At 43.8% G+C, this 24,742-nt stretch overlaps 1 protein-coding gene and 1 pseudogene across 1 annotated transcript; both read left to right on the forward strand.

Annotated features, from left to right (window-relative positions):
• The first annotated feature begins 275 nt into the window (after window positions 1–275).
• Window positions 276–15,701, forward strand: GEMIN8 (gem nuclear organelle associated protein 8). Its single transcript, XM_090265045.1, has 3 exons — window positions 276–341; window positions 974–1,406; window positions 13,869–15,701. The coding sequence occupies exons 1-3, from the start codon at window positions 330–332 to the stop codon at window positions 14,123–14,125; spliced, it is 702 nt and encodes a 233-aa protein (XP_090121171.1). The 5' UTR covers window positions 276–329; the 3' UTR covers window positions 14,126–15,701.
• Window positions 15,702–18,503: 2,802 nt separating this feature from the next.
• LOC149991865 (cytochrome c oxidase subunit 7B, mitochondrial pseudogene) lies at window positions 18,504–18,904 on the forward strand (annotated as a pseudogene).
• Window positions 18,905–24,742: the final 5,838 nt, after the last annotated feature.

Genomic DNA, 24,742 nt, shown 5'->3' on the forward strand with positions numbered 1-24,742 from the left:
ACAAAATAACATTGAATGTCAACTGTACTTGAAAAATAAAAATAACAAATAGGGACACCAGTGCTTCAAAAATGGAGTGTTGTTTGAGCCACTTAAGCATACCTGAGGGGACCCCCTCCTCCTCAGACCACGAGATCATGGCCTTGTGCCAGGGTGCTGCCGGAAGGAGTTCTGTGAAGACCAGGCACTGCGCAGGGAATAGGCACCCTCTGCCGAGCTACTTGGCAAGCTGCAGCGTGCCCACAAATATCACTCACCTTTGCTGGCCGGATGCTCACATTGTGGTTCTTTCCTAGTCTCGGTGCCCCTTTGGACTTCCACGATCTGAAATGGAAGCAGAGGTAAGACTTTTTTAACTTATAAGGGGAAAAGGTAAATTGTAGTCTTTAAAGTTTCCATGCTGTCATTCATCATGGAGAACAGTAAAGAAATACATCAGAAATGAAAAGTAAAAGCACCACCGGGTGCGTTGCTTGACATGTTTTGTCCCAGGCACTGAGGAGTAGGCTGGGCCAGCAGGTGTTTAGGGGGCACAGAGGGAGGGAGCAGAAAATGTCACATTCATTAGTCCATGTGGTTATTGGCTTTCCAATTTGGAACTAGTTGGTTAATTACAGTGGATAAAAAGGGCCAAGGGCCAAGGTCATAGATGTCGGGGCCTTATCTCTCCTTGCATCTTATCTAAAAGTGATTATTACTGGCCTCTTCCCTGCTTTTTAACGGCCATAGCCTTAAGTAAGCTAATTGTCCTGTGTGTACCTCATGTGCACAAACTTCAGAGCAAGTGTGTATACACGCAGTGTCTGTTGTGAGCATGGACCTGTCATGTTTTCTTTGGCCCAGTAGCATCCTAATGTAGAGTTGGTTTCTAGTGATATGCAGTAAATACGTGTCGATAAGGTGATTCAACATTTGAGGATTTCTCTTGAGGAGGACCTGTGGTATCTGGCCTACATCTCCCTTTATTTTGTAGGCAGCATCGTCGGAAACTGCGAAGTCTTGGTCTTATCATCCGGCATATGCAAGATACTGGCGTCATTATTATCAAGCAATGGCTTGGATGCGACACCACCAGAAGGCCTATCGGAATGCCGTGGAGTCTTATTTCAGTTCCCTATGGTACCTCACTGCTCAAGGTCTTCCACAGGGCTCTTACGCTAAGGACGGCAGATCGCCTCAGTCCTGTGCCCATCACTTGGCTTCCCAGGTCTCCCCCTGTGGTTATTCACATTCTCCAAGGTCTGAGCAGCATCCTCATGACAACGCAGGAGAAGAGCAAGCTGGGGTCGCAGAGGAGGGGGAGACCGACTCTGATGAGGGAGTCGAGTGTGACCTCAGCAACATGGAGATCACTGAGGAGCTCCGCCAGTACTTCGCGGAGACCGAGAGGCACAGGGAAGAGCGGCGTAAGTGCATCCTTCCTCTCCTTGCCCTGCGTCCTGCACTTTTATCTTCCCCTAAGCGACATCAAGTTATTTTCTGACTCCTTCACTGAGTACAGATAATATTCCATAGCCAGTCCTCACTTTGGAAAAGCTATGGTGATGTTGCACCTCAATTATGTTCGTTTCCAGAGCTGTTTCAACACGGGGCTTTTTTTTAGTTCTAGAACAAAGCTCAACCTAATAGTATCTCTAGCACTTACTGTATGTTAGAGACGCCACCAGATGGAGAGTATGCATGTGTGTGTGTGCACATATGTGTGTGCTTGCATGTGTGTGTGCATACATGCACGCACACATGTGTTCCCTAATGTATACAACACTCCCTCAAGGTATTAGACCCATTTTACAAATGAGGAAAGTGAGCCTTCTTCAGAAGGTTAATGGGCTTGTTCCATGATACACAACCAGTAGTTTGCTGTTAGGATTCCAACCAAAGTCTGCCTGACTGATTCCTGTGCTCCTTCCTCGTGCATAAAGTTAGGGATTAGCTTCTGCCCCTGCAATGGCTAGTTTCTTAAAATACTGTTGCCAACTCATAGGTACGTAGCTCTGAGCCTTCCCTGGTGCTCCAGAGCCGCCAGATCTTCTATGGTAAGCTCCCTGCCCTCAAAGTAGAGACCGGTGTGAACTTACACAAAACAACAAAACTTTCCGATTCAATCCTGCATTCAGATGACCTGCCCTGGGGTTGGACAGTTGTGAAAGTGGTCTTATATCTTCAGTTACAAAGCAGGAGTTTTCTTTTTTTCCTTTTTTTTTTTCATTTCTTACTCCAAGAATTAGACTGCTTTTGGTGCTCTCCTTACTGTTAAGATTATCAGACCATTTACATTTATTTAAGTGTCTCTAACAGATATACACATATCTGCTTTTTTCTGTCTGTTATAACCGGTAGATAGTCTTGGTATTGTTTGTATTGCGTTCTAACGGTATGAAATTTTACCTATAATTGTTAAGAAACAGAACCATAGAAGCCAAACAGGTATTTTGTTTGTTTGTTTTCTTGTTTTGTTTTTTATATAATTTTTATTTGTTTGTTTATTTATTTATTTTTAGAGAGAGGGGAAAGGAGAAAGAGAGGGAGAGAAACATCACTGTGTGGTTGCCTCTCACTTGCACCCCCAGTTGGGGACCTGACATGCAACCTAGTCATGTGCCCTGACTGGGAATCAAACCAGCGACACTAGGCTCACAGGTCGATGCTCAATCCACTGAGCCACAGCAGCCAGAGCTGCCAAACAGGTATTTTTAAAACAGTACTTTATATTACACATAGAATAAAATTCTTTCCTGGATCTCCAGAAATGAAGTCTAGCTTTTTTCAAAATACATGCAAAATATCCATTCATCTGACACACAGGAGTGAGTAGCCATTGGCCCATGTCCACATTTGCTTGGAATGCTGTTTGTTACTTTTGAAAAAGAAAATATGATGGTGATAGGGCTTATTTCTGTTGTCCTTGCCAGAAGTTGTTACCCCCCTCAAGAGACTGATCATTTTATAATAAAAATTGTAATTAAAGGTAGGACCGAACCATGGTCATCAAAAAGGTCATTTTCAGACTTCCGGCCAAGATGGAGCCATAGACAGACACGTTGCGTCTCCCTCCACAACTAATAAGGAATACAACTACCTCAAAACCAGAGACAACCAGAAGTTCCAGAAAATCAAGCTCCATGGAAGTCCAACAAACAAAGATATAAAAGAAGAAATACTCATCCAGACAGGTAGGAGGGGTGGAGCCAGGATGGAGAGGATGCAGTGTGGTGGCAGCAGCAGCGGCAGGCTGGCAGAAATGGCAGTCACACATTTTAAGGTCAGGAAGGACATCTGGGGAGCATTCCCAGCTCCTCACCGGACCTAGCAGCTCACCATCCCAGCACTGGGGAAAATTAAGCCTCATTGCTTCTGACTGTGCAGACCAGTGGGGGTTGGGGTGGAGGCAGAAACTGCCGGTCTCTCAGCAGAGTCCGCTTGTTTGGAGGGCCCCCATGGTCCTAGAACATCCGCAGACCCGCCCACTCTGGGAATGACAGTTAGGGCAGCAGCTAGAGGGGCGCTAATCCGGTGCGGAAGTGGGAGAGGTGCCTGGAAAAGGGGCGAGTGCTGGGCAGGCAGCATTGTTCCCTCTCGGACCCCTCCCCCACATACAGTGCCACAACGTGGTGAAACAGGTCGCCCTGTACTGACGAATCCCTAAGGTTGCACCCCCCTTACAACGTAACAGGAGTGACAGCTCTACCTGGGATGCGGAGGCAAACAAACACAGGAGCCTGTCAGAATAAGGAGACAGAGAAGTATGGCCCAAAAAGGGGAACGGATCAAGGTTCCAGTGGGAGAACTAAATGACAAGGAGTTAGCCAAACTAACAAATGAGGAGATAGTCAACAGATGCAGAATTCAAAACACTGATGTAAAGATGTTCATAGGCTTGACCGATATGCTTGAGTATGACAAACGCATAAGAGAAGTGAAGGCTATGCTAAGTGAAATGAAGGAAAACCACACAAAACCAATGGTGAAGGGAAGGAAACCGAGGTTCAAATCAACGATTTGGAACATAAGGAAGAAAAAAGCAGTCAACGGGTGCAAAATGAGGAAGCAAGAATTGAAAAAAATGAGAAAAACTTCCCAAATTTTGTGAAGGAGTTGGACATACAGGTCCCGGAAGCAGCACGGAGGGTCCCGGACGAGCTGGACCCAGAGGGGACCACACCAGGACGCATCATGACTAAGATGCCAAAGGTGAAAAATAAAGACAGTCCGGGGGACAGGAAGAGAGTTGGCTACAGAGGGTTGCCTAGAGGACTATCAGCTGATTTCTCAGAGGATACTTTGCAGGCAGGAAGGGACTGGCAAGCAGTATTCAATGTGATGAAAAGCAAGGACCTACATCCAAGATTACTTTATCCAGCAAGGCTATCATTTGGAATGGAAGGGCAGATGAAGTGCTTTCCAAACAAGGTAAAGCTAAAGGAGTTCACTATCACCGCGACAATAAGAAGAAATACAACTAACTCAAAAATAAAAACAGCCCTGGCTAGTGTGGCTCAGTGGATTGAGTTCCAGCTTGTGAACCAAAGCGTCGCTGGTTCGGTTCCCACTCAGGACACATGCCTGGGTTGCAGTTAGGGTCACATGAGAGGCAACCGCACACTGATGTTTGTCTTCCTTTCTCCCTCCCTACTCCTCTCTCTAAAAATAAATAATTTTTTTAAGGAACAAAACTGCACTACCAGAAAATTGAACTGCATGGAAGTCCAACAAACAAAGATATAAAGAAGCAATACTCATCCAGACAGGGTGCAGAAGGGACAGAAGGGATGTGACAGCAAGACAGTAGCTGTGACTGGCTGCAGAAAGCACAGTTACACATTATAAAAGTTGGGAGGGACACCTGGGAAGCCATCCCTGCTCCAGACAAGACTGCGCAGATCACAGCTCCAGCACCAGGGAAAGTAAAACCTCATTGCTTCTGACTATGAAAACCAGTGGGGGTTGGGGTGGTGGAAGAAACTGCTGGTCCCTCAGCAGAGTCCATTTGTTTAGAGGGCCCCCACAGTCCTAGGACATCTGCAAACCCACCCACTCTGGGAACCACAACTGGTGTAACAGCTAGAATCCCATACAGGAAGTCAGAGAAGTGCCTGGAAAGGGGGTGAGTGCAGGGCAGGCGGCACTGTTTCCTCTCAGACCCCTCCCCCACATACAGTGTCACAACGTGGTGAAACAAGTCACTAGCACTGACAAATACCTAAGGCTCCGCCCCTTATAACAGTTATGACAGCTCTACCTCAGATACAGAGGCAAACACAAGAACTTGTCAGGTTGAGGAGGCAGAAAAGTATGGCTCAAAAGAGGGAGCAGATCAAGGTTCCAGGGGGAGAACTAAGTGATGAAGAGATAGCCAACCTAACAGATGCAGAGATCGAAACACTGGTAATAACGATGCTCACAGATGTTACAGATATGCTTGAGTACAGCAAATGCATGAGGGAAGAAATGAAGGCTAGACTAAGTGACATGAAGGAAAATCCATACAAAATCAATGGTGAGGCAAAGTTAACCAGGGTTCAAATCAGCAATTTGGAACATAAGGAAGAAATAAAAATCAGAACAGAATGAAGAAAAAACTGAAAAAAGAAGAAAAACAAGGAGATACTTAGGAACCTCTGGGACAACTTTAAATGTGCCAACATCCAAATCATAGGGGTGCCAGAAGGAGAAGAGGAAGAGCAAGAAATTGGAAATTTATCTGAAAAAATAATGCAGGAAAACTTCCCTAATTTGGTGAAGGAAATAGACATATAAGTCCAGAAAGCACACAGAGTCCCAAACAAGCTGGATCCAATCCAAAGAGGACCACACCAAGACACATGATCATTAAAATGCCAATGGTTAAAATAAAGAATCTTAAAAGCAGCAAGAGAAGGGGAAGGGGGAGAAATGGGGAAATGGTGCAGGGATTAAGAAGCATAATTGGTTGGTACAAAATAGGGGGGGTATTAAGAATAGTATACGAAAGGGAGAAGCCAAAGTATATACACGACCCCCATGGACATGAACTAAGAGGGTCAGGACTGCTGGAGGGAAGGGGGGTACTGGGTGTTGTGGAGCAAAGGGGAAAAATTGGGACAACTGTATCAGTATAATCAATAAAATATAATAAAAAATAGAGGAGACAAAAGATATGAATGAACTGAACAAAAAATAATGAAATGTGTTCTTCCAGGGTGAGCAACTCAGTTACAGATTTGGTTAAGAACCATTTCTGTTCCTCCCTCTTGCCTCTCTTAGAACCCTAGTGTTACAGAGCAAATCATGGCTCATTCACATGGTACCTCGGTATGACCCAACAATTAGTGTTGAGAAAAACAGATCTTTATTTACAATATTGCAACCTTTGGTGGTTGAGGGGTGGGGGTGGGGGTGGCTGGGAGCACTCCTGCTCAGAACCCTGTTATCCCATGAGACCCAGCACTTTCCTTGCTCCCCAGCAGGCTATAAACCAAAATCAAGCCCAATAGTTCCCTATTCCTTGTCTGTCAGCTCTCTCCTTCAGGATCTGGGGTATGTTGTCTTGAGCCTCCGTATAATAGTCCAGGAAAGTATGTGCTGTGTTATGCTGGATCCTGGGGAAGTCCAGGAAAGGCACAAGTCCTAAGAGAGTGTCCTTTTCATAGGTCCCGAGTTCCAAGAGTCCAGATAGAGTCCTGATCTATAAGGCAGGGTCCTTGGTGGCTTCAGAGTCAGCTGGAGCAGACACGATCACAGCAGCAGCGGGCCTGCTTTCCTAGTCGCCCAGGCCGCACGGCCGGATCCTGACTACCAACTGCACAGCTGCTTGTCGCTTCCCATATGGCTACTGTAACATGCTTCTGCATTATGCCACCCCTCCATCATGCTTCCCCAACTTGCTCCTCCATCATTCTCCATCCCCCAAAGCTGCCTGCCCTTCCTTTTAAATCCTGAAATTCAGGTACACCTTTTACCCCTGGGCAGTAGCACAGCTATTATGTAGCTACCAGCCTGCTGTAGATATGCAAAGTACCTCAAAAGCTGTATCATCTTCTTCCCCATCCCCAAAACCATGGGCTGTGGGGGAAGATCTGTACTCCATTTCACTAGGTAGGTTTTAAAAAGTCCTGAAAATAATCTGCATTGTGCTTGGCACTTGATACTATTTTGAATGAATGAATGATTTTGCTATTAATTATGAGCCTTAAATCAGAGGTTTTCTAATCTTATCCCACAAAATGCTAAAGTTGCTATGGTTCTGTGAGACATTTTACAAAGTGAGTTAGGCTTGAAATGCTTTATAGACTTGATGAACTTCATCTTCTGTTTGATAGTGTTCCTAAATCTTCATTTACTTCGAGGCTCCAAATTAACACTCTTATCGTTGCTGTCACAGCTTAACTTGTGTCCTTTAAAAAAGATATATTGGAGTCCTAAATCCTACCCTCCAGGTGTCAGGATGTGACCTTATTTGGCGATAGGGTCTTTATAGAGCTAATCAAGTCAAAATGAGGTCATTAGGATGGACCCTGATCCAGTGGAACTAATGTCCTTAAAAGGGGACATTTGGACAGACACACCCAGGGAGAACGGCCTGTGAAGACTGGAGTTCTGCTGCCACCAGCCAGGGAACTAGGACTTCCAGACAGGCCCTTCTCTAGCACCTCCCCTGCCCTGGGCTGCACGGCCCTGACCCTGGATCTCAGACTTCTGGCCTCCAGAAGCGTGAGACAATACATTTCCGTTGTTCTACGCCACCCAGTTTCTGATACTTTGTTATGGCAGCCCTAGGAATCTGCTACAATCACCCTGTGACAGTTGTCTTTGTGAGGGGGACATTAAGTGAACTGGAAAGGTCCTATCACCTCTGTGAAGAAAATATGTGTATTTGTTTTACTGTGGTCTATATAACAAACCAACAGAAAGGAGAATTTTATGAAAACCATCACAACCTTCATCCTTGAGGCAATAATGAACACTGGAATTCAGATTTAAGTGATTTGAATGCCCAGGGTGCTTTCCAATGCATTGCCTTCCTTAGAAATGTCCATGGAGGTTTAGTTCCATACACAGTCAGGAAATGCTTAATAAAGACCTAAGGGACCTGAGTAGCATGAAGACTTGGTTAAAACTGTTTTGTTTTGCTCTTTGAACAACTAGAAGATACTTCTTCAATAAGGACAAATTCCACTTTGAATAGGAATCATTTAGAGAACACAAGAGTTTTATCAAATATTACTAGCAAGGGAAAACATAGCTACACTTGATTTAGCTTTTCACCATCTGAATCTTATTTAATCCTTTCTTAGGATGAAATCCTTCAGAATAGACAGCATGTTCTTGTGTGTGATTACTACTGTTCCCGATAGCCTCTAATTTAACATATTTCAATGATAACAAAACAGTAAGTAGGAGAAAGACCTTTTGTGCAGTGGGAACAAGCATGCTTTTGATTATCTTATGCCATCCTTTCCTCGTGAGATGCCTCCGTTATTTCAAACCTCCGTGGTTACATTACTTAGAGGAAAGTAGGCAGTCATGAAGTTTTCAAGGTCGGCTGTGTTTTCCCATCCTTCTTAGGAGAAGTCTTTATTATTAGGTTAAGAAAACTTACTTTTTAGGCATAAATAACCATCGAGTGGGTCTGCAAGATTATAGTCCTAATTCTTAGAGAGAAAATGGGTGCAAGTTATCATTTCCAATAGAGAAGTCCCCCCGAAACAAACATTGCCACTTCTCACGTGTTTTGGGGCCTGATGTGGGGTTGAAACAGGGACATAGTGGCAAAGAGCAAGCCCAGCTGGAAAGGGGAGATGAAACAAAAATGATACCTAGAAGAGCCATCTGGGGTGTGGTCCACGGTTACTTTTGCAAATGAGGAGTAGAGCCAGTGAACTTGGCGATCAGGGGAGGGGCTCCATGGGCTACTAGTGCAGAAACGGAATATGCCCTAGGCTTTGAGGGACAGGGTCCATTGGGAATGAGAGAGAAAGAAAAGGGGTAAATCCACCTTCACTTAGCACTCAAAGTACTGTTCTTACCAATGGGCCCAGATGCATTTTTCCTACATTTCATGGGAGACATGTGCTCCATTGTGTTATGTCTACCTGAGGAGGGAGGCTTATACTCTCAGTTGGCTGGAACCCCATCTGTTTGGTTCTCCTTCAGTCCCCCTCTACAGAAAACCTAGAGGATATAGCGCAGGTTACAGCCCAGTATTTAGTGAACGTTTTTGTTGAGGCAATGAGATTCAAGTGTGGAATCATACTGATTGAGCATAATTCCGCCGTGTGGGTTTCATCTAGTCCAGATGTTGAGACATGCGTAAAGCCAATCAGTGAGAAGAAATGTGTGAAAGGCTGTAGGAGAGTAGAAGGGAGGGATGGAAATGCACTTTTATTCTACAAATGTAAATGCCGGTTGTCCACTGGCTTACTTTGTCAGAGAGTGACGGACGTGGGATGAGGATAGAAGACCCATCAGAAACAGCTCCAGGTCTGCACCTGTGTTCTGGGCGTGCGCTGACAAGGCAGAAATGAGGCATTTGTGATATAAATCAAGCTGGTGCTTTCACTGGGTTGTGTGACAATCACTCATTCTAGCAATATAGCAGTGAGTATAATCAGAAAGACGGACTAATGCTGGAAAAAATAACATTCTTTAACACTCATTTGTCTTAGTGCTTTGTCCTCCAAAATGTTCTGCCTTTTAAGCTAATTATCTGTAGAATACCAGTGCATGTTTTTTTGCTATGTGAGATTCTTGAGTCCAAATCACTTCCCATGATTTTTTTCTTCCTTTACGGACTGCAAGTCTCTATTGGTAACATCATGTAAATGTATAGATGGAGGCAAAAATATCAATGTTATCTATCCTGAGCCCAGATGACTCCAGTCGAGTTTCTTCTTCACCATATAATACTGTTTTCCTGCTTTAACCCTGTCTGCATATTAACCCTGCATTGCTTTCCTAGGACTGCTCTAACAAATTACTGCCAACTGTATAGCTTAGAACAACAGAAGTTTATCCTCATGGTTCTGGAGCCCTGAAGTGCAAACTCAGGGTGCTGGCAGCACCACACTTCTTCCAAGGGCTCTAGGGCTTTGTTTCTTCCAGCTTCTTCTGGCTCCTGGTGCTTGTTGGCTTGTGGCAGCATAGTTCTGGTCCCTGCCTCTAGGTTTGCATGGTTTTCCCCCTGTGTCTCTAAGTGTCCTTCTCTGTCTCACATAAGGACATGCTCATTGGATAGGGTCCACCCTAATCCAGTATGATCTCATCTCCATCCTTCCCTTCATCACGTCTGCAAAGACCCTATTTCCAAATAAGGTCGCATTAGGAGGTTTTGGATAGATGTGAATTGGGGGAGGACAACCCACTACAACCCTGTTTTAAAGCTGGAACGTAAAAAGATGATGATTTGTATTCAGACAAATTCCCATGACCAAATGTCCTACAAGAAAAGAGCTCATGGTAAGATCAAGTCCCACAGCTGTTTTCCGTAAAAATAACCCACCTCTCCAACGGCCAGGCGCCTGTACAATTATGTCTGAGCTGTGATGTGCCCCTTCTGAGCTTCAGTCAGTTTATTGTCCATGGGGCTGGGTGAGTCCTCACCTTGTTTTGGTGGGAAGACAAACTGCCAGTGACTGAGAAGCCTTCCTTTCAGTGGGAGGAAGGAAGCAATAAATAGGAAGCAGAATAAGTGGATACCCTCAAAGGAGTCTGTTCCATCCTACAGCTTGCTTGGTCCCCTAGGTTGGTATACATGAAAGCACTTCCAGCCAGTCCGAGGGTATTTGGTTTTAATCTGGCTGGTTTCCAAATGTGTAGTCTAAGCTTAGAACATTTTTTAAAATTGTGTGGGTAAATAGACGTGAAGTGACTCAAATGTAAGGGAATAAGATCAGACCCCAACTCATAGGGGCCCTCCCCTGCGTTACCCCCTCAGCCTCTCCACCACAGAGGCTCTGAGGAACCTAGTGAAGGGGAGCTCCTCCAAGCACCTTTTGTGATCTGAGCATCTGTTTCTCTATCCCTGGATTGTCTCCGTTTTTTTCTTTAACAGCATCTGGAAGCAACAGAGCTGTTTACAAAAAGAGTGTATGGCTTTTGCCCACACTTTCTCTCCACAATCATTTCCTGGGCACCTGTGTTGCGTCAGGCATTGTATCCTCCTGGGGCTGGGGACAAGGGTGAATATAGGCGACAGGACCCCTCTCCCATAGGTGACTCCTGCAGCCCATCCACTAGCCGGTCTTTCAGTGCGAGGCACAGGCTTCCTACCCCTTAGATCTATGTTGTAGGGCAACTACCTACCATGCAGGAAACCTGGAAACCTCCAAACGTCTTGCAGGCAGGGATGGGACAGGGTTGGCCTTAAATGTCCCTGAGGAAGCCTGGATGGGAAGGAGATACAAGTAAAGAACAGAGCAGAGGGCTGTGTCTTTTATTCTTACACTGTGTGAGCTTCGGTAAGAACATGCAGTGATGGCAACCCATGAGCACATGGCGAGCGCGCACTTGGAAAATTGCACAGGCTTCCTGGACCGCCAGCTGGGGTTGCTTTGTATTAACAGTGTTTCATCCACAGATGTCACCAGTAAGAGAAAATGTCTCTTGACGGAGAATTCTGACACCAATTTAATATTGGTAAGATGGTTGTTGCCAGAAGAGTGGCAGAGAGAAGCATAATTATAACCGTGTTAAATTCTAAGGAAACAAAAAATAAGGATGCAAAAGTAAAAAGGTTACATTCACCTATCCTCGTGGCAGAGGGCAACACTTCCTGTATTAGCAAAGATTCCAATGTGCATTCAAACTGCTAAACTCTGAGACTCAGACTTACACAGGACGCTGAATATCTGTGTGTCACTGCATCTGTCAGGAAGGCTGATGATGGTCTTGGGACAAACTTGAGAGTGAAAGGGTCGTGCTCTGGGAACCTCTGCCCTCTGGATGCAGACACTCTGAGGCCCCCCGCAGCCGCACACATGCTCCAGGCCAACAGGAAGGCTCTCATACATGGGATTCTGTTGTCCCTGCCTAACATGGCAATGCCAGGCCTTCAGAAGAGTAGTCCTAAAGCAGCAAGATTGGGAATAGAATGGAAACGTCCAGAAGGACTGGGCAACTTACATCCTGATATTTCAAACTTGTCAGAAAGCCCAAAAAGGAGAAACAAATGCTTGTTGAGCTCCCATTCGTTTGCATGTTAGGTCAGTATTTTGCTTGAGGTCTGCGTTTCCCAGTAAGTCAATTATATCTTTTCCATGGAAAAGGAGACAGGGATATGGTATTTGTTTTGACAGTCCTTTGGCATATCCGTGTATTGCTTCCCTCTGTGAGAATGAGCTGCAGATGTACTAAGACAGAAATGGCCACATACATTTTTAATAACGTTTCCAAGTTGATAAAACTCCTTCCCTCCAACTCCAAGGTGTCATTTATAAAGAACGGGATTTATGAGAGTGACTCTGCATAAGTAACATAAATAACTTTCTGTTCACACTTGATTCGCTCACTTTTGGAGTCCCTTCCATACCATGCTTTCTTTCTGCTACTTTCTGTTTAACAAGGAAAGAATGATTTATATTGTTGTTTCATCCCCTACAGCCATCTTGTCTGTTTACTTAGTAATATTTCTCTCGGTAATAATAGTAGCTACAGATGTGTACATTCTACTATCAACTTCTCTGTTCTTGATAGTTGCTTACAAAATTCTGTGTATTAGATGAGGCTGAATTTTACTTTTTGCAGCATTGTTTTGCTGATATTTTTAAAGTCAATTTTTTTCTACATGACATTAAAAAAATTTTTTATTGATTTTAGAGAGAGAGAGTGAAGGGGAGAGAGAGAGAAACATTAATTTGTTGTTGTACTTCTTAATGTATTCATTGGTGACTCTTAATAAGTGCCCTGACTGGGGGTTGAACCCACAGCCTTGGCATATAGGAACAACACTGCAACCAACTGCGATACCAAGCCAGGGCAGTTTTTCTGATATTTTTATGTTGTTCTTATTTACATAAGAATAAGTTATATTAGTACTTGTTATAATAACAAAAATGAGGGGGGATAATAAATTGAATGAATATTTCTTGCTATACTAGAATGCATCTAAATTAGTAGAATGAAAAGCATGTAACAATGGCACTTTAAATGGAGCCTGAGCCCACCTGTGAAGAGGAAGATCAGATCCCATAGTGAGGATGTTGACACCAAGTTGCAGGTTTAAGCAGCAGGAAGATTAGAAGGCAGAGGTTTCCCTTCCATTTGCAGAATTGCCCTTGCTTGGCCCTTTTACCTTCGGCAGGTGTTGAAGCACCTGACCTCCTGCTGCCTGGTACAATTTGTGTTTGGGACGCGTAGAAGGATCATCAGTCATCATGGCCATTCTGTGTTTGCCAGCACTTGCTCTTTCCGGATGACCTGAAATCCTTTTCCCCCCACCACCGCCCTTGTGGTGGGAAGTCCTACTTATTTCAGCGCTGGCCTTTCCAGGGAGCAGCGCGGTTCCCTGCCAGCCTGCTGAAGTGTTTAGTCCCCAGTGAGCTCCACCAGCCCCCTTCCTCGCTCGGCAGGCTGTGGGCTGGCGTGTGGACGAGGAGAGGAACCCAGGTGGTGTCATTTTCTCCTGCATTCGCAGGGTTCCTTCAGAGGTTTGATAGTTTGGAGTGGCCTGTTTCCTTGTGGCTTTTTGCTATTTCTCTCTGTGACCATGCGCTTCGTAACTAAATAGGTAAGAATATGCAGGTCGTGCCTTAGAATCTAGAGAATGTCTCAGCTGGCACAGTGGGCCTGGCTTCACAGTTTGAAAGGGAAATCTAAGGGGACACGTGGGACTGCCCGCTGCACACCTGGCAGCCACAAAATTGCCCCCATTTACCGCGTTGCCTTGTTCTCAGGTCGGCAGCAGGAGCTGGACGCGAAGCGCCTGGAGGACTACGTGGACGCCGACCACGGCCTGTATTACAAGACGGACCGCTCCGTGGAACCCCCATCGGAGAGGCCTGGTGAGCGGCGCCACGCCGAGATGAAGCGTCTGTATGGGGACAGCGCTGCCATGATCCAGGCCATGGAAGCCGCCGTGCAGCTGAGCTTCAACAAGCACTTTGACCGAAAGCGGCCCAAGTACTGGCCGGTCATTCCGCTGAAGTTCTGAGCCCTGGGCTCCAAGTCCCCCTTCCTCTGGGACTCGCGCCCTCCCTCATCTGCTACTATGCATTTTCTTAGGGAAAGGGGACTTTTTAACGGGAAATGGGCATGTTCACCAAAGTGCCAGGGGGGTCCTGTCACGGGGGTGACATAATAGACCTTTTTTAGCGTCAGGGTGGGTACAGTTGTCCAACAGATGTTTTCCCTCGACGTAAAACATAACATGATTATTTCATGTACATTACACTCTGTAGTTCCTTGAAATTCTCCCTTAGATATACCGCTTAGGTTTTTTCTTTTCTTTTTTTTTTGCTTTCTTCTACGTCTAACCCAACTTAGCTACGCAGATGCCTTGACTGTGTTAGCTGTGGTCTGCTGGAACTCGGTTAGCCCCCACTGAAAATGAGCCAAGTGTGCAGCCAGGCAATGACCACTTCTCTCCCACACAGAGCTCAGCATGTATGTTCTGCCAAGGGCCACAGAGTTCATATTTTTTGGCTCTTCGGGCCACTCAGGCTGTGTTATAACTGCTCAGTTCTGCCCTCGGCAGCCTGAAAGCGGCCATAGACAGTAAGTAAAGAAGTGGGTGTGGCTGTGTCCCACTAAAGCTTTTTTTTTTATAAAAACAGGCCATCGGATTGGGCCCATGACCAGCAGTTTGTGGACCCCTGCTCCAGTGGGTGAAACAACCTGTCTGACATTTTTCGTGTTCTCTTCACAGCTCTATAGAGTTTCAATGTCATACAGGACAGGGAGCAAAGAACAGGAATTCCCAAACCTGCCTCCCTCTGCAGTCGCCTCTGTTGTCACGAAGGTGTAACTGAACTCTTACTTTGTATAGCAAATATCGTTTAGGAAGGAGACTCCATTTCTGAGAATGAAATCTAAAGATTGATGGAGCAGTCCATTTTTAAAATCCAGCTGCCTTTTAAATAAGTTATTACGGTGTGTTGCTAGGGTGAGCCTTGTTGACCTGAGAAGATTAGCACATCCATCAAAGGTTGGTGGAAAGATTTAGTATTGACATGTTTTTCCCTGCGAACACTTAGCTCCACGTTTCAGCCTCTGCCCTGCGACAAATGCATTACTTTCATCAGCCCCAGGTGCTTGTTTTTCCAAGCTCTTGTTTTATTACTGGAGTTGCAATTTGAGCTTGGGTAGTACAGACAAAAATCAGTATTAATTTCCCCTGAGGTGACACATGACTGAAACTGCAAGTCTTTAGTAGTTCTCTCTTTTTTTTTTTTTTTATTTATTTTAAGCTCAGATGCCTCAATAGAAACTAGATGTGACTCAGGCACAAATACAAACAAATTGTATTTTAGCTATTTGAGAGTGAAATGTTTCTCTTTACAAAGAACTCTCCCACCTGTCCCCAAAGAAACTACCATGCCCGTGACACCCCTGCTGGCGTTGTGACTGTGGCCTTCAAGTGACTTTCATCTCTCAGTGCTTCGTGTTCCTCACCCTTCAAGTGCATATTAATAATTCCCTGACATGGGGTCCCTGTGAGGGCCGCATTGAGTTAGTGCCTGTAAAACAGTGCTGGCTGCACAGAAATACTCAAAACATGTTGACATTTATTCCCTGTCTTTAAAAACTGCCAAAGAGAGCCAGTGGAAATCCTGGGTATGAAACTTCTTCCACATATGGAGAAATGTTTCCTGTCGGCTCTTTGAATGGATGCATTGGCCGCTTACATTTCATTCATAACCGCCCTTCCTCCCAGATGCCTCATGAAGTGTGATGGGGGCACCTATGACTTGTTCATTCATTTATTTAGCACATGCCTGAGTCCTTGCAGGTAGCTAAACCATAGTCTCTTCCCTCAGAGGACTTGCATTCTGGGAGAGGCAGACAGGTGAGCAAAGATAGCAATATGTGCGCTGCTGGAGCATGTGCAGGACCCGTAAGAGCACAGGAAACAGTGATGAGGGTGGGACTTCTCAGTTTCAGCCCTGTTGACGTTTGGGACTAATCATTCTCTGTTATTCTTTTAAAAATACATACTATGGGCACGTAAATGTACTAAAATGGAAACTTGCATGCAAATGATTCATACACATCCGCTTCAGGATAGTGGGTAGTTCTGAGCAGGGAAGGGATTGGTGTGCCATTCCAAAGGGGTTTTTTGGTCTCTGATGTTTAATTTCTTTATAACAGAAAAGCTATGGCAAGGAACTCTGCTTTGATAGTGGGCCCCCAATTTATCAGACTATTCTGACACAAAATATTGTATTTGTTACTTCATTTCTAAGGTTAAATGTTACATGAAATGTTTATTTCTCAAACACTTATATAGGGCTTACTGTGGGCCACATACTCTTCTAATTGCTTTTTAAATATTAATTTCCTTGTAAATCAACCTATGACAGACCTATGAAGTAGCTGTTATAGGTACACAACTTGTTTTCCAAAATTGTGAGGTCAGGCATGTTTCAGAATTCAGATATTGTTGTACTTTCGGTTCCATTCACGTCAGGTTTTGTCCTCAGATCCTTACAGTTAAGTCGGGGTTGGCTGCCAAACAAATTATTTTTAAAAAGCTACAACAGAAAAAAACAACTTCTAGTTTCCAGACCTTTGGGGATTTCAGAAAACAGGTGAAGGGATATTATTCCCATTTTGTAGCTGAGGAACCTGAAGCACAGAGAAGTTAACCAACGGAACCAGGTTCACTTTCAGTGGCAGAAGTGGGTGTCAAACCTAGCTATTCTGACTCCTAAACTCCCCACTTTTTGCTATTTTGCCCTGCTGAGCTCAGCCTCTACAAGGTACGCTGTATCCAACCATCTGGAGAAATCTAGAGCCACTTATAGCCCTCAGCAGGATTCTAGTACATTCCATGCTGTAACATAGGGTTCGGTTCTAGTCCTAGCTCTGCTTGAGACTCTGAGACTTTAGATAATGCATCTATACTTTTTTTTTTCTTAATTTAAGAACTGAGGCTATAGCAGCAAGAAGAAGAGGGATACCCTTGAGATATCAAGGAGTAGACGTTCCATGGCTTAGCGATTTGGTGCAGGTAAGGAAAAGCATAGGATGGCTCAGGTTTCTCTCTTGGATGGTGGTTTTAGCTATTGAGGTAAAGAAAACAATGAGAAACTGGTTTGGGAAGAAGGATAATTCTATTTGGGACATAGTAAATTTGAAAGGCTCATAGGACATCTAGTGACATCCTGTCAGTCATTGGATATTTGGGTTTGGAACTCAGTGGAGAGCATGCATAACCCATAGACACAGACCATGGTGTGATGGTGGCCAGAGGGAACGGAGTGGGGGCTGGTTGGCGTGGGCAAAGGGTGTGGAAGGGATGGAGTCATCTGTAATAGTGTCAACAATAAAAATTAAGTTAAAAGATTGGAAAAGACTTTAGAGTCCTCAGCCTTAGGAACATGGAAAAAGGGACCATGTATAGACTAGGAGGAATGGACCACTGACACTGGGTCCTGAAGAACAGTAACTTTGAAACATTAAGATGAGTCAGTGAAGGGAACTGAGAAGAAATGATGAGGAAAACCAGGAGCTAGAGGTGTCTCAAGAGGGAAAATCGTAAGTGGGACAATCAGACAATATGGTTTCTGCTGGAATGCATTAGGAAGTTGATATCACCACCAGTAAAGTCACTGGGGAACACAATTTTTGTTGAGTTAGATCTGACACTTGTTTTTGACTAACTTTTGGCATCTGAATCCAAGATTGACCCCAGTTTTTCTCTATCACTTCAAGTTTTTTTAAAAGTATATTTTATTGAATATGTTGTTACAGTAGTTCCAATTTTTTCCCCCTTTGCTCCCCTCCGCCCAGTACCCCCCTTCCCTCCAGAAATCCCACCCCACTTAGTTCATGTCCATGAGTTATGAATATAAGATCTTTGGCTTCATCCTTTCCTATATTTTTCTTTACATCCCCCTGTCTATTTTGTACCAACCAATTATACTTCTTAGTCCCTGTACCATTTCCCTATTTTCCCCCCTACCCCTCCCAGCTGATAACCCTCCAAATGATCTCCATACTATGATTCTGTTTCTATTCTGGTTTGCTTAGTTGGATTTTGTTTTTATTTTTTAGATTCAGTTGTTGACAGTTGTGAGTTTGTTGTCATTTTAACGTTCATAATTTTTATCTTTTTCATAAGTAAGTCCCTTTGACATTTCATATAATAATGGCTTTGTGATGATGAACTCCTTTAGCTTTACCTTGTCTGGGAAGCACTTTACCTGCCCTTCCATTCCAAATGATATCTTTGCTGGATAGAGTAATCCTGGTTGTAAGTCCTTGCTTTTCATCACCTTAAATACTTCTTGCCAGTCCCCTCTTGCCTGCAAAGTTTCTTTTGAGAAGTCAGCTGATAGTCTTATAGGCACCCCTTTGTAGGTAACTCTCTTCTTTTCTCTTGCTGCAATTCTGTCTTCAGCTTCACAATGTTTCCATTGGCCAAAAAGGTACTAAGTCGTCTCCCAGTCCAAAGCATTCAGCAAATAATGGTGAGGCAGATCCACCAGAAACAGACACCTGATTTCCATGACAAAGCCAGTGATGCTATATTAGTGGAACTACTTTCTGTGTTGCCACAGGGACATATAAAGTGACACAAATTGGACTAGAATGGAGTCTGTTTCCTATTATCAGAGTCACCCCAAAAGAATGAAGAGCTCAGTAATCATCCCAGCTAGTGTAATAATGGATTGTCTCAATAACAGTTCATAATTGATGCCAAATGGAAGCACTGTGTACACATTAAAATATGGAATGATTGAAGAAATAAAGTACATTTGAAACCTTAAAAAAAGAATCTATGATCTAGGGACTGGAGAAAAACTTGGAGAGTGATGGATAGAAATCACATGGTGTGTAATATTTCTCAATTTCTAGTTATTTTTTGGCCAAAGAACAGTTGTTCTACGAAACAGGTATTAGTACTTGGCAGAACACCAATGATACACCATAGGACACAGTTTGAGAAACACTTTTTCATTGAATGAGCCCTCATTTTAACAAATAGAACAATGCAGGAGTCTTACTTGGCTACAGGTGTCATAGAAGCCACGCACATGACTTCAGGAAATTGAGAGAAGAAAAGGATCAGAGACAAGTTTGAGGAGAAGCTGTATTGGGGCTCAGTCTATTCCTAGAGAGGACAGATTTGGCAAGATGCAGATGGTATAGACACATACTCCAGGTCGAATATGTGGTTGTGTATGGGAAATAGAATGTTCATCTACCTGTCAGACTTCCGGGGTTCTCCAACCCAGCCGTACATGAGAATTACTCATATCCTTCTCTAGCCAATTACATCGAAATCTCTCTAGAGTGCGGGCTTAGCCACCGTCAGTGTTTTTAAAGCCCTCCAGGTAACCAGTGTGCGGCCAGGGTTGAGCTGTTCTCAACTGTGCTGTAGGGATGTTCTGATGTCCAATTGGGAGTGTGCTGTTCCCCACTACATCTCAAGCTGGAGCGTGTGTGACATTCACCTGGAGAGCTTGCTAAAACACAGATTCCTGGGCCCTGCTTTAAGACTTGGATTTAGTAGTATGAGGTGAGGCCCACGGGCCTGCCTTTCTACTCAGCTCCCAGCTGCTGCTGACGCTGCTGCTTCATGGACTTTACATTGAGGAGCACTGTTGGCAGGCATGCGGTAACAGCAATAAGAGAACAGTAAAGGAAGGTTTTCAAATGGCATGCTTTCTTAAAGCATTATCCACGAGACTGCGTTCAAGTGCTTGAATGGGAGACGACGTGGTGGTGTCAGGGCAACCATGTCAGGACTTGCCAATATCCCACAGCTCTTCAGCCTCCATACCGAGTACATCGCGATGGGGAGAAGGTCGTGAAGACCTGGGCCAGAGTTAACAGGTCCGCGAAGGAGGGTGATGACCCAGAAGTATGGGGCAGTGCCAGTATATGAGGGGTCTTCCCTGCTAGACTATGAACTCTTAAGCAACTGCAAGGTCTTTACAAAGGCCTGGACCGAACAAAGCCATTTCTCAAGAAGATGTTTATGGTATTTGCTCGAAGGTGATACGGTGATGAGAATGAATGGGGCCTGACTGCAGAAATGGCAATGGAACTGGAGAGAGAAGATAGATGTGAGAGATGGGGCAGAACTAGCAACCCCGTCCTTCCAGGTGCTCAACCAACTCTTCTCTTTCACTCCTGCGGCCCATCCATCAGAAATGCGGTTGGCGCTGACTTCTCACATTCCCGCCGCTGCCTCTGCGTCCGAAGCGCCACCCTCTCGCACCTGGGTTCGCTCAGTGGTTTCCTAAATGCAGTCTATTCTCGGCACAGAGCCTACAGAGATGCTTCTGAAACATAAGCCAGATCACATCGCTCCTCTGCCCCCGTCTCATTTACAATAACAGCTCAAGTCCTTAGTTCCAGTGAGTGGCCTTAAGGCCTGGCAAGCACTGGCGCCCTGTTCTCTCTCTGGCTTGGATTCAGTGTACTTGCCCACTCTTCCATTTTCCTTCAGCCCCATTCACCTCTTTTTAGGACCTTGCTACTCAAAGTAGCCTTGGTCAGTCGCTAGAACAGCAGCAGCAGCACCTGGGAGCTCATTAGAAATACAGGGTCTGGAATTCCACCCCAGACCCACTGGGTCAGGATCTGCATTTTAACAAGACCCTCAGGGGATTCCTCTCTACCAATTAAGTGGCAAGCAGTGATCCAGAACAGCCTGGCACGCTGCTGCCCCCAGGATTTTGCATTTGCTATTTCTCTACCTGGACAGCTTGCCCTCTACATAGCTACATCAATCACTTCCTCCTTTATTCACATTCCACCTTCTCAATGTTGTATTTAAAATGACAACCCCTCCACCGGGAGGGCAGTCATTAACCCCTCTGTTGCCTTTATTTCCCCCATAACCCTTCTCACCACCTGAAAATGGTGGCCTCTGGGAAGTGGAATCAGGTGTGGAATGATAGACTATGGAGTATGGCTTGTTTGAGCCTAAGTCTCCTGTTTGTTTGTTTGTTGAGATTAAAAACTGTCAGAGTGTAGTTCCCCAGGTAAGGAGCCTGAGAGTCAGTACTCCATCCTGCCAACAAGAGAAAGGCTGAACAGACTGAAAAAATCAACAATTCTTCTGCCCTCTGTGAGAGGGGAAGACACAGCAAACCGCTGCCCCCAAGACTGGAGAGCAGGGAATACAAGAAGCTGTGGTTTACCACAGCGGAGACCCTGCTGAAAAGCACCGTGGGAACCAGCACGGGGGCAGGAAATGGGAATGGTAAATGACAAATTGCTGGACACTCAGTGTGGACAATTCTGAGACTTCAAAAGCTCAGGGGATCCCAGTCATAGGGGGGTCCCCACAATATTGTGAGATTCAGTTCCAGGAGCTTGACGAGATTCCCACAGTAAGTACTTGAGTGGGGGATAGGGGGGTGGGGGGAGAATCCCCTCTGGTTTCCACAGGGGGAGGGGAAAGGAACCATTTTGAAATGCTTCAGAGCACTCTGTTCTTAACAAAGCCTGGCCTCAGATGAAACCAGTTAACCAGATCCTAACCTGTTGGGTTATTATCAGGGCCTACCTGACCTGAGGGAAGAAAAACAGCCAACTGCAGCCCACTCCAGCGTCCTGTTTCACCCAAGGGGTGGGAAAGGGAAACTGAGAAGCACTTGTGGAGTACACAGTCCAGAGGCATAGGCTCACTAAAAGACAGGCCTAATCATAAGGCTACAGTACTCTTGCCCTCCTCACACCTCACCACCACATTTCTAAAAGCCCATGTCCACCAGGTCCTTTTACCTGGTGCATCATGTCCAGATATCAGGAAAAAATTTACGAGATGTACCAAGAGGCAAAAAACAATTTGAAGAGACAGAGCAACCATCAGAGCCAGACGTTCCAGGGACATTGAAATGATCAGAACTGGAATTTAAAACCATGAGAATAACAGGTAAGGGCTCTAATGGATAAAGAAGCAGACAACATGCAACAATAGAAAAGCAATGTAAACAGAGGTGGAAATCCTAAGAAAGAACCAAAAAAAAAAAAAATGCTAGACATCAAAAGCATGGTTAACAGAAATGAAGATTGTCTTTGAGGGGCTGATTAGTAGACGGGACACAGCTGAAGGAAAACATCTCCGAGCTGGAGGATATATGAACAGAATCATCGCACACTAAAATTCAGAGAACAAAGACTGAAAAAGTCCCCAGAACAATATCCAAGCAATATGGGGCAACTGCAAAAGGTGTAACAGACATAATGGGAATACCAGAAGAGAAAGGAAAGGAGAAAGGAGCAGAAGAAATAGTTCAAATAATGAGATTTTCCCCAAATTAACGTTAGATACCAAACAGATCCAGGAAGCTCAAGAGAAAACAAGTAGGATAAATGCAAAAAAGCAAAAACAAAAAAACTACATTTGAGAATATCATTTTCAAAGCACAGAAAGTCAAAAGATAAAAAAAATCCTGAAAGAAGCCCAAGGAGAAAACACTTTACCTGCAGAGGAGCAAAGACATGAATTCCATCCAAATTCTCCTCAGCACCACATAAGCGAGAGGCGTGGAGTTAATATTTGAAGTGTTGAGATGAAAAAAACCCCACCAACTTAGAAGTCTCTACCTGGTGAAATTTATCCTTGAAATGTGAAGGAGGAATAAAGACTTTCTCAGACAAGCAAAAATTCAGGGACTTTGTTGCCAGTAGACCTCCCTTTATAAAAAATGTTAACAGAAGTTCTTTAGAGGGAAGGAAAATAAGAAGTCAGAAACTCAGATCTACATAAAGAAAGGAAGAGCAGCAAAGAAGACATAAGTGAACGTAAAATAAACACGGTCATTTTATTACTTTCCTTTTCATTTCAAAATGTGATAATTTTGATGCAACTTCATTGTTCAGGGTAGTATGGATATGTTAAAAGTGGTTCATTTCCATCCAGAAGAAAACATAGCTTCTATCTTATGTAATTTTTCTCAAATTCAAACATAATTCGATGGTTTTTTAAAAAACGTTTTCCTCACATGAGAAGATTTATTTTCTGGAACATTTTTTTTAAACCTTCAAGTAGTTTGGGAACACTTGCCTATCTGCTCATTCCTCTGGGGAACAGAGCATTTATCCCACCTGAACTGAAAATCTGTGTTCTCCCAGCTGGTGGTAAGAGGTACAGGTGATCACAGAGAAATGAAGAGCAAGCAAGCTTTGTAAACTACTTCTAAATCTCTTCATTACTGTGCTATGATTCCCCAAGCTTCTGCAAAGTCAGATATGCAGGATAAATAGTTGTCCAAAAAAAAAAAGCAGGATTCTAACTAGTGTAAAAATAGGCTTTAAATAAAATAGAAACTCTGTAGGAAAGAAAATTAGGGTATGCTTTACGGTCCCACTCCTGCTTTAAGGTATCTGTATATATAAGTGCAAGGGGGACTTACAGTTGGTTTTCCCCAAGTGAAAATTGAGGATGTCTGAGTGCATTCATTTTGCAAGGTTACAGATATGCTTCTTTGGGAAATGCAGCACATCCCACAACAGTGGATGGTGTTGGCACAAGGGTTTTTGTTTCCCCACGTCCTCACCAACACTTGTTGTCCCTTGTCTTTTTGATAATAGCCATCCTAAATGATGTGAAGTGATATTTCATTGTGGTTTTAATTTGTAGTTTCCTGATGATCGGTGATGTTGTGCATCTTTTCATGTACCTGTTGGTGACTTGTGTATCTTCTCTGGGAAAATCTTTCTTTGGATTCTCTGCCCATTTTTTAATTGGATTCTTTTTTCTTTTTTTATTTTCTATTCAGTTGTATGAGTTCTTTATATATTTTGGAGATACAATCATCCAAATATCAGATATGATTTGCAGATATTTTCTCCTATTCCTTAGGTTGCCTTTCTATTTTGTTGATGGCTTCCTTTTGTATGCAGAGCTTTTTAGTTTGATGTGGCCCCACTGATTGATTTTTGTTTTGTTGCCTTTGCTTTTGCTGTCAACTCCAAAGAAATCATTGCTAAGACCAATGTCAAGGAGCTTATCCAGTATGGTTTCTCTGAGGAGTTTTATAGATTCAGGTCTTACATCCAAGTCTTCAACACATTTTCAGTTGATTTTTGTGTATGGTATAAGGTTATTTTACTTTTTATTTTTATTTATTTTTTTCTCACTCTTAATTGATCTAACAGATAACAGTGTGTTCAAAATAATAATGGCGACAATGTATTCAGTTATGTGTGCTTGTTTATATTTCTTAGGTATGTATATAACTTATATATGTATATGCTTATGTATGTTTATATGTAAGCGAAATGAATGACAGCAATGATACAAGAAACAAGAGGGAGGACTTAGGAATTTTGTTTTGATAAAGTACTCACACTACAAATGAAATAGTATATATTATTTAAAATGGCTTGGATTAGTTATAAATGTATGTTGAAAACTCTAGAGCAACCATTTAAAAAGTTTTGTTTTAAGTGTAATTTATATGCTAAAAAAGGAGAGAAAATGGAATTATATAAAATGCTTAATAAAAACCACAAAAGGCAAGTAAAAAGTATGAGATAAAAATAGGAACAAAGAACTCTAAGAAAGGAGAGAGGCATAAATTGCTAACACCAGAAATGAAGGAGAGCGCATCACTATAGATCCCATGGAAATTAAAGGGATAAT

This window comes from Furipterus horrens, unplaced genomic scaffold (assembly GCF_987537825.1).
Source record: "Furipterus horrens unplaced genomic scaffold, mFurHor1.1.pri manual_scaffold_17, whole genome shotgun sequence".
NCBI lineage: Eukaryota > Metazoa > Chordata > Mammalia > Chiroptera > Furipteridae > Furipterus > Furipterus horrens.

What these genes read in the sequence shown, in the direction of transcription:
- GEMIN8 (XM_090265045.1), top strand. An exon ending in GAGGCACAGGGAAGAGCGGC is followed by an intron (nt 1,407 to 13,868) that starts GTAAGTGCATCC and finishes CCTTGTTCTCAG; the next exon opens with GTCGGCAGCAGGAGCTGGAC.